The sequence below is a fragment of the Myxine glutinosa genome, chromosome 6 (assembly GCF_964187855.1).
Source record: "Myxine glutinosa chromosome 6, kmMyxGlut1.1, whole genome shotgun sequence".
In the NCBI taxonomy this organism is placed as follows: domain Eukaryota; kingdom Metazoa; phylum Chordata; class Myxini; order Myxiniformes; family Myxinidae; genus Myxine; species Myxine glutinosa.
The window spans coordinates 46,200,365-46,210,612 of record NC_136266.1 but is presented as its reverse complement, the minus strand read 5'-3'; the positions used below and the strand labels follow the sequence as shown (position 1 = coordinate 46,210,612).

Here is a 10,248-nt window from a genome sequence, read left to right as displayed (position 1 = left end):
TTCCTAGATTATGCTCAAGAAATTTCATCTTGATCGGATGAAGTTTTGTACTTGTCGAATTATGATGTCATAATGGAGGCACCTATGACATCATCATTAACATATTTTATTCCCCATGGAGAGTTCTTTACAATGAGCCATGAGCGGACCTTTGACCTTTTGATCTAAAAATAAATCAGCTTCTAGCTTTTGATCGGTTAACCAATTCTGTGCCCCAATTTGCAAATTCTTCAAATTTCAGATCAATTGGATGGAAAATGACAATTTTATGCAAGCTTGACCTTTGACCTTTTGATCGAAAAAAAAAACTTGAGAATTTGATGACAGCTGAAAGTTCACACACACACACACACGTGATTGCAAAACCCTGTCTCCTGCTGTGTGTGCAAGGGCCAGGCTAACAACGATAATGGACAGACGGACATTTCAAAAACATGCCTCCAGCCTTCAGCTGTGTTGGCATCCTATCTCACTATAATTCACCAAATGTCCGTTCGTCTGTTCCCAGGTACCGCAAAAACGGCTGAACCGATCGCAACGATATTTTGGGTGGGTATTCCTGGGACCACCCAGTGTAAAATAGGCTATATTGTTTTTCCAATTTTTTTCCAATTTCCACAAACACGATGGAATAATATTTACCGATATGAACAGTGATGTGGCTTTTGTTGAAATTCTACGTACCACGAGAGAGTAGATCGACTCCTGATGAACTATTCCTGTATAAACGTGCGGCTCCGAAGTAACATGGCAGCGTGTGCAAAGCGACTGAGAAACAGGTGTAGCGGCCGCTTCCGTTTTGCAGAATTCAATCTTTTTTCAAAATGGGCACCATGTACTGTTTAGATTTTGATGATTTGCGTGTGATATGATTCAACGAATGTTTATATGAATCGCTTAAAAGAAAAAAAGCCTTGAATTTCTGATATTTTGCCTTTTCATTTGGGCCTCACAATTGAAGCCCCGCCCATAGGGCGGGTACCGTTGCTCGTTGTTATCATTTGCATTTGGGCACTGGTACTGATACCAATACAAATACAAATTTTTATTATGGACGCTAAGCATGAAAAGTTTAAATGGAGCACTTTACCCCCATTAGAGTATTTAAATTGCATCAGATGTAGTAATAAATGTGAATTGTTGCTCCCAGCTTGCCGGCTCGATGACTGAAGACGCCATTTACATTTTTGCCAGCTCCATCCCTACCCCGGTTTCGAATCTCTTGCGGGCACGGACAACATGCTCGTTAAAATACCGTAAATAATCGTTTGGATGATAGTTATAACATTATGCGTTTTATAGACAGAAGGCACTGACTTTCTCCCCAACGTTTCCGAAATAAGGACAATTTGTTATTCCGGAGGGAGGAGATGAACAGCAAACGATGGCAAACATGACCACTCACTCCATCCATGCCACATCAGCAACCGTAATCCCTTTTGGTCCCTTTCTTGCTTAGCAAATCCATTATTTTCCACAACTTTGGCATTCTAAAGGTATTTTCCTCTTATAATAATCTTTAGGTTTGTGTGCAAATTATATTTCCTGAATAATTCTTCCCGTATATCATGTAAATAAATTGTCCAATGAAACGGAAGTTTGTCTTTTGTTATTACCGGTCATTTTGTCTGGTGTTGGCTTAAGTTATGAGGGCTGGCTTGAGATCTTATAGTAAGGGAAACATATGAAAATCTGTTAACTAAATTGTTACCATAAAATTTCTTCACCAATATGTTTGTAAAGGTGTGTAATAACATGTGTTAAAATGTTGAAGGTCAACTCCCGTGGGAAACCCAGAAAAAAAGCTGTTGAATTCGGGTACCGAAAAATTATTTTCGAGAATTTTTATTTTTTTTAATCGGCCCTTAAGTAACTTATGAGGGTCAAATAAGGGTTTTTCATGATTCTGAGTTGATTGTTAACATTTATATTTCACCACAGACACTCCTTTGTGGAAAAATAATTTCTAAATATATCTCATTTTCTACTTTGCAGGACATGGAGTCTAGCAATATGGATGAAGACGTTACTCCACCTGTGCTCAATTGCTTCATCTGTGCACGCTCGGATACACCAGCTGAAAGGCTCATACAGGCAACTGGCACTTTGGCTGTCATCACTGATTGATCCTCAAGCGCAGCATCAACCGCAAGCTCATCATTGATCTGTTCATCGGTTTCCTCCACAATGGTGTCAAGAGTGCCAGAAGTATCTGGAACATCATCTCCACTCCTACTATTAAGGAAGCAGTATTTGTAGTTTTGTGTCTCCGTGTAAGACTCAGTGTATCCCAGCCGGTGGAACTTGTTGAGCATCCATTTTGACCCAAATCTATGATCAAGTTGTATGGCAAGCCCCATTTGGTGTGGCAATACTCCAGACCGAGGTCGACAGGCCTTAATAAAATTCTGCCCCCAAACGGCAACTCTTTCGTCTGTCTTGACAATCGGTCTCAAGAACATCTGAAGGCTTGCAGGAACAAGTGTCAGCTGACTATCGATGTCAGTCATACTGTGTGTGGTGGGGTATGACTTTGGACCTAAATCAATCAAGGCAATATCATTGGATATGAACTTGAGTGCCGTCTTTATGATCTGAGTCTTCTCATCTCCATGGTCAAGATTAGCATGATGCACTCGCAGAATATTGTCGGTGCCATCTTTGAGACAGAGTACATCTGCCCTTCTTTCCTGTTGTGAAATACAAGGTGTCTTCGTATTTCTCTAGAAGTTTTATCTTTAGCCAATGCTTTGAATAAGAAAGGCTCTTCTCTGGTGACTGATCAAACTCCTGCAGCTTTTCATGGACTTGGTCCATGTTCATTACCCCATGCTCTAATTCTGAGTCTAACCATTCGCAGAATTCAATAAAAACTGCCTCTCGCTCCTCATCAATACTCCTCTGTCCTCTCTTCCTTTTTCCTTCCTCATCAGTCTTGGACAAACTGTCACCTCTCGCAAACATAAGTTTGCATCGCAAATGGTACAGTGTTTCTTCTGCTACCAAGTCGTTGATCCCTTCCAGGCGTCCAGTGACTTCAGTGCCCCAGTCATCCCCGCGACTCCGTGCTGTCTTCAGCAAGCTTGCCTTCAGTGTATCTGCAGTCAAATTATCTGGCACTCTGTATTTCTTTCTAGCTTGTGCTGGATTATTTTTGTAGAGCTGGGCTGGTTGGTTGCAAAGAATGCATACATCCTTATACAGGAGGTCAACTGACTGTGATCTTCTAGAACTGCAGCCAGTTGATGAACTGAACTCACAAGTAGTGCGTCTTCTCTTCAACTTTGATGACTCTTTCTCTGCCTTTGATGCTTGAGCTGACTTATTGGTGGTTGCAACAAAGTTGTTGTACAGATCATTTTTACACTTCTGGTGGTACCTCAGTTTTCCTTCCTTTTGAGCCTACTTCATACGTTCCACAACAGTAACATTTTCGACAGTTTCTGCTTGTTTCAATAAAGTTGAGTATCCCTTTGGAGTTGCCTGTATGAGCCTTTCAGCTGGTGTATCCGAGCGTGCACAGATGAAGCAATTGAGCACAGGTGGAGTAACGTCTTCATCCATATTGCTAGACTCCATGTCCTGCAAAGTAGAAAATGAGATATATTTAGAAATTATTTTTCCACAAAGGAGTGTCTGTGGTGAAATATAAATGTTAACAATCAACTCAGAATCATGAAAAACCCTTATTTGACCCCTCATAAGTTACTTAAGGGCCGATTAAAAAAAATAAAAATTCTCGAAAATAATTTTTCGGTACCCGAATTCAACAGCTTTTTTTCTGGGTTTCCCACGGGAGTTGAACTTCAACATTTTAACACATGTTATTACACACCTTTACAAACATATTGGTGAAGAAATTTTTTGGTAACAATTTAGTTAACAGATTTGTGAAATATCTCATAAAATGCCCTTACTATTAGGGTCTTGGAGTTTGAGCCCCTGCTGTGCCATTGAAATAATACCAGGTGGGTTGACTCAACCCGTCATCCTTCCGAGATCGGCAAAATGAGTACCCGCTTGTTGGTAACAGGGGGCACTGCATCAGCGGCACAGCTTCACTTCCAGAAATAATTCAACCAGCATCCACAGGCTGCACATGAAACAACAACCGGTCCTCATGGTGGTTCCTCAACAGTTTCATTCCTGCACAAATTGTTAATCAATCACCTCCACATAATTATTCAGTTTACCTTTATTTACATTGTATTTAATTAAGCCACCCCCTATAGGAGAGGGGAAGGCTTATACATGTTGTCAGGTTTGTTTCTACAATCAGTGCCTGCAATTTTCAATGGTACCACAGAATTAAATTTTGCATCAATAATGGGAATAAAAAGTATGTGGGTTGACAGAATTTTATTTATCCTTGACCTAATTGTTTTCAGGTCATGACCCAATTATAGACATTCTACACATCACCAAAGCTCAACTAAGGTTTGTTCGACTGGAACAAAATTGCCCTCTCCAAATAGCATAGAGTAAGTCACATTTATGCTTAATTTGCATCATACCTATCTGAGTTAAAGGTCAAGGTTAAATGTCGGTCTGAAAAAAAAATATATATATACAGTATATATTGCCAATGTGGAATCTGAAAGACTGCTTGGCATTCTAATATGTTCTTGCATCACAATAGTGTACCTGCCCTGATTTGTGCACCTGATATTTAAATAGTGTCCTTGAAATATTTTTGGGATTGTGACCTAATTATCCAAAAACACCTTTTTGATAACATGAATAACTTTCCTCCAATTTTCATGATGTTGAGGTTTTTTTGGATAGATTGGAGATGGAGACTTTTTTTTCTTAATTTACAACATCTCTAAATGTTGAAGGTCATATGGTGGTCTGAACAAAATCTGGCCATCATTAGGCATTAATTGCCCCTCAGTTATAGTGAGCCAGACCATGAAGAGCAGTTGTTTTTTTACAGAATTTTTGTTTTTACCTCACGCACGTGAAGTGAAAGAGGGGTTAAGCAATTGGTTCACTTTATCTGTCTACAAGCGTCTGTTTATGATCGAGGAACAACTATTTCAATTGAATGTTGAACACAAATAGAAAACCAAACCTGCAGTTTAGCAGAACTTTGGCTCTGAATTCATCCAGATTGCACATCCTGAACACAGAGTTGTGAGATAAATATTTTACTCTGTCCACCTGTCTACCGATTGTTTTTAAACAGTAGTCAACCAAAATTGAAAATTATTCCAAACAGGAAACTTACTGTTTTAAGGACTTCATAAAGGACACAAACAAAGGGCACGAAAAACTAATGTAACGTGTTAAGTAAAGTGGTGTAAAAGACGCTGAATCAATGGCGGTAAACTTCTGAAAAAGTCTGTTTTTTTTTTGTTTTTTTTAAACACCTTTTAAAATGTTTTTATTTCAATGAAATTATATACTTGAACACTGTAGAACACAAATCGCCATATTGACACTTTCAAAAATCTTTTGTTTAGCAATATTTGGACAAAATATTTAAGCATTTTATATTATCTTGAACAATCAAATTTGCCACTCGCAGAGCCCCTCCATGTGCTTTTTTCACAAGACTGCACAGGGTAAGGTGTTCTATGAACTCTAGTTCAGAAAATGAATAGCAAAATGGACAAGTAATACAGGTACTTAATTTATTCACAAATGAAGAGTAAACAAAATACAAATGCAAGACTGAAGGGGGAAAGGGTGGGGGAGGGGGGAGGGGGGAGGGGGGAGGGGGGAGGGGAGAGATGAGGGATGTTAAGATAAAGCAACTGCAGGGGAAGGAACACAAGAACAGGGAGCCAGAGGGTGATGGTGGGGGGGGGGGGGGGTGGTGAGGGGGACTGGGCATGGAGGAACGTCATCGAATGAGGAGGAGTAAGCAAAATGGTGAGACAGTTCAAATAAACGAAGTATTTTCAAACTTTCTGTGTGTTGTGATCTTTCTTGACACGAAGAAACTCTGCCCTGGCAGAGAAGTACTTGTTCGCATCAACCCCACGTCTCTCAGCAGCTTGAGGGTTAACTATTTCCAGGCCCTGTTGGGGTTGTGGCAGTTGAAGTGTTTGGGGGGGGGGGGGGGGGGGGGTTGGGAGGGGGTGTTGAAAGTTTATCAAATCAATAACAACTTCAAAACCTTGCAGGAAAACAGAACAGTGTTACTGGTGTATGGATTGCATGCTGGTACATGTGCACATTGTTGAGAATTCAGCACTCATATGCAACGTTGTTAGAAGATACCATGTACCATAACCAACTGGCAGCGTCAATGTGTGCAAGGTATCCAAATGAGTCAAAATGCAAGGCAGATCAACATCCCAAACATGCGAATGGAGCTCGAGATATATAGATAAATGGCAAAATTAAATAATTGTGCATGTGCAATATCTATATATCTATATATACACAAAAATAAATCCATTAACTATCTTTGTCTCTCCACTGAAGTTGAGGCTCAATCCAGAGCTAAACAACAGAGGGTGGAACAGGCAAGTATTCACAAATGCATAATAGTAATAATGACAATGAAAGTAGTAGGTAGCAAAGAAAGGGTTGAACTACTTGAGAAGATGAGAAGCAGCTGCCCTTTCCTGGAGTACAGAGCTGGTACTTTGGATTCTGGCCATATCTCAAGCATTTGATACAGTCTGGCACCCCAACATGATCACAAAACTTGCTGTGTGGCATCCAAGGCCACCTCCTCTCATGGATCATCAACTTCCTCCGTTACAGCATTCAGCATGTAGCTCTTAACGAGATCTTCTAATCTCCTCTCATGATCAAGATGGAGTGCCTTAAGGCAGTGTTTTGGGCCCAGTCTTGTTCCGCATCTTCATCAATACAACAACACAACAACATGCATTTTAAGGCCATTTTCCCTGCGAGAGCGGGGGTTAGCCTTGCGGTCCCCATGACAATCTTCTCCATCTTGCCCTATTTTCTGCATCTCTCCTTGTTAACCCCCTTGCCCGCATTTCTTCTTCCACCATCTTTAGCCAAGTCTTTCTCGGTCTTCCCCATCCTCTACTTCCTTCTACATTCATTTCCATCACTCTTCTCAACCAGTCACTTTCATCCTTCCTCAACACATGACCAAACCATCTCAACCTGTTCCTCTTCACAGCATCAATCACAGGCTCTATTCCCATCATCTTTCGCAATTCATCATTTGTCTTCCTCTCTCTCAACGACACTCCGCACATCCACCGAACCATTCGCATTTCCACCCTTTCCAACCTTCGTTGCTGCTCGACGTTCATTACCCATGTCTCGCTCCCATAAATCATAACACTTCTCACACATGCAGCATACACCTTTCCCTTCAGCTTCAATGACACTCCCCTCCTCATCAGAACGCCACTCAGTTCCCGAAACTTCTTCCATGCACATCTCACTCGAGCAACCATTGCAGAGTCTGATCCACCTCCATTCAGCATGTCTCCGAGGTAGCAAAATGTTTTCACACCTTTCAGCTTCACGCCGTCTCCAAGATCCAACTCAACATTTCCTCCATCTGCAGCTCCCTCTGTGCACACCTTACATTTGAATGTAGCTGCCACACTGGTTAATGACCCTCTCAGACCACTACATTTTTGATGAACCCACTCAGCGCACATTGTACATTGAATGGAGTTCACTCCGACACCTTTCCTGCACACAGCACAGGGCCACTTCCCAGTTCTTTCCACCTCACCACATGCTTTACCACCTTCGTTTTTCCGATATTCACCTTCAGACCTTTTGTCTCCATACATTCCTTCCACTTGTTCATCTTCTCCTTCAGTCCATCCATACTTTCCGCAATCAACACCAGATAATCTGCATACAACAACTCCCACGGTAAACCCTCCTTTACGTTCTGAGCCAGCACCTCCATCACAGCTACAAATAGTAGTGGACTTAGTACCGACCCCTGATGCACTCCCACCTTCACCTCAAACTCACCACTGTTCCCGTCCTTCGTCCTTACAGCTGTGCGCGCTCTTTTGTACATTGCCATCACTACTCTGATCAACCATTCCTCCACTTCTAACTTCCTCAATGCCCATGTCAATACTTTGCGTGGAACCCTATCGAATGCTTTCTCCAGATCAACAAACCCAAGAAACAACTTCTTCCTCTTCTCCATGTACTTCTCCTGAAACTGCCTCACAATAAAAAGCGAGTCTGTCGTTCCTCTTCCTGGCATAAATCCAAACTGCATTTCGTCGATCTTCACTTTCTTCCTTATCCTCCTCTCCAACACCCTTTCCAATACCTTCATTCCATGCTCCAATAACTTTATCGCTCGGTACGAGCCACACTCCAGAGGGTCACCTTTCCACTTGTATAGAGGGACGAGGGTACTCAGTTCCCAATCCACTGGAATGCGGCCTTCTTTCACCACCAGATTACAGATCTCTGTCATTCTCTTCACACCCCAATTTCCCGCTGCCTTCAACATATCTCCCACAACTCCCGTCGGCCCTCCCGCTTTTCTACTCTTCATTGCTTTTATCGCTTCATCAACTTTCTTCTCAGTTATCTTCTCTGCCGGTTCTAAACCTGGGATACTCTCTATGTTGCCATCCCATTCATTCTCTGTATTCAACTGCATTTCCATATATCTTTTCCATCTTCCTTTAATTCCATCTGGGTCCACAACGATTTTCCCACTTCATCCTTCAATTCATCAATGATCTTTCTAATTCCCTGGAAAATCCTGCTTATTTAATTCATTTATTTTGTATAGCGCTTTTCCAGAAGCCCAAAGGCGCTTTGACAGAGTGGCAAACATAATGCATAACAATACATGAAAACAACAATTGCAAAAAGACAAGAATCAATAGGGAAATATTTAAAGCAAAAGGAGGGAGAAGGAGAAGAGATAGTCAGGGGTTAAATGCTGTGGGTTGAATGTTGAATGCAGTGTTGAACAGGTGGGTCTTTAGTGATGTTTTGAATGTGGTGAGTGAGGAGGAGTCTCTGATGGTGTGAGGTAGTGAATTCCAGAGGGTGGGAGCAGCGATGGAGAAGGCCCTGTCCCCCCAGGATCTGAATTTGGTCTGGATGGAGGGGGTCAGGAGGTTGGTACCAGCAGAGCGGAGGTTGCGGGTGGGAGTGTGTCTGGAGAGGAGGTCAGCCAGGTAGGATGGGGCCAGGTTATGGAGGGCTTTGTATGTCAAGAGGAGGATTTTGTACTGGATTCTCTGGGGGATGGGGAGCCAGTGAAGCTTGTAAAGGACGGGGGTGATGTGGTCACGGGTCCGGGAATGGGTGAGTAGACGGGCAGCGGAGTTCTGAATGTATTGGAGTTTATTGGTGATTTTTGAGGGTGAACCATAGAGGAGGCTATTGCAGTAGTCCAGACGGGAGGTGATGAAGGCGTGGATGAGGGTTTCTGCAGCCGTGGAGGAGAGGGATGAGCGGAGACGGGCAATGTTTTTCAGGTGAAAGAAGGCTGACTTTGTGATCTGTTTAGTGTATTTGTCGAAGGAAAGGGTTTGGTCAAAGATGACGCCAAGATTCCGGATGTGAGGGGAGGTGGATACTGGGATACCGTCGATGTTGAGGGCAAAGTTATGGGTGGATTTTGTGAGCGTTTTTGGGCCAATGATGATTATTTCAGATTTATCACAGTTAAGCTTAAGGAAGTTGATTTGAAGCCAGGATTTTATTTCAGTGATGCAGTTTGTCAGGATAGAGTGGGTGTCGGTGGAGACGGACTTGGTGGAGATGAAAAGCTGGATGTCATCGGCGAAGCAGTGGAATTGGAGACCATGACGGCGGATTAAGTGACCGAGGGGGGACAGGTAAAGGATGAAGAGGAGGGGGCCAAGAACTGAACCTTGGGGGACACCTTGGGGGAGGGGAGCAGTGGGGGATTTGCAGTTATTGATGGAGATGAACTGGCATCTGTCAGAGAGGTATGATTTAATCCAAGAGAGGGCAGTGCCGGTAACGTTAAAGGTGGATTCAAGTCGGGTGAGGAGGATAGTGTGATCGATGGTGTCAAAGGCAGCGCTGAGGTCGAGGAGGACGAGAATGTTGAGGTTGCCAGCGTCAGAGGAGAGGAGAAGGTCGTTGGTGATTTTGAGGAGAGCAGTTTCAGTACTGTGGTTGGAGCGGAATCCGGATTGGAATGTTTCATACAGGTTATTGGCAGAGAGATGATGTTTGAGGTGAGTGGCTACAGCGCGTTCCAAAACTTTTGACAGAAATGGTAGGTTGGAGATGGGTCTGAAGTTGTTTAGGGTGTCAGGGTTTAGACCAGGTTTTTTT

General features: G+C 42.7%; 1 protein-coding gene across 1 annotated transcript in view; it reads right to left on the bottom strand.

The window, feature by feature from the left end:
* Positions 1–5,373: 5,373 nt before the first annotated feature.
* The window catches only part of PRPF31 (pre-mRNA processing factor 31), a 31,357-nt gene continuing 26,482 nt past the window's right edge, over positions 5,374–10,248 (bottom strand). Inside the window, exon 14 of the mRNA XM_068119938.2 lies at positions 5,374–6,026. Coding sequence (XP_067976039.1) covers positions 5,907–6,026 — 120 coding nt within the window. The 3' untranslated portion in view covers positions 5,374–5,906. The remainder of the gene's footprint in view (positions 6,027–10,248) is intronic.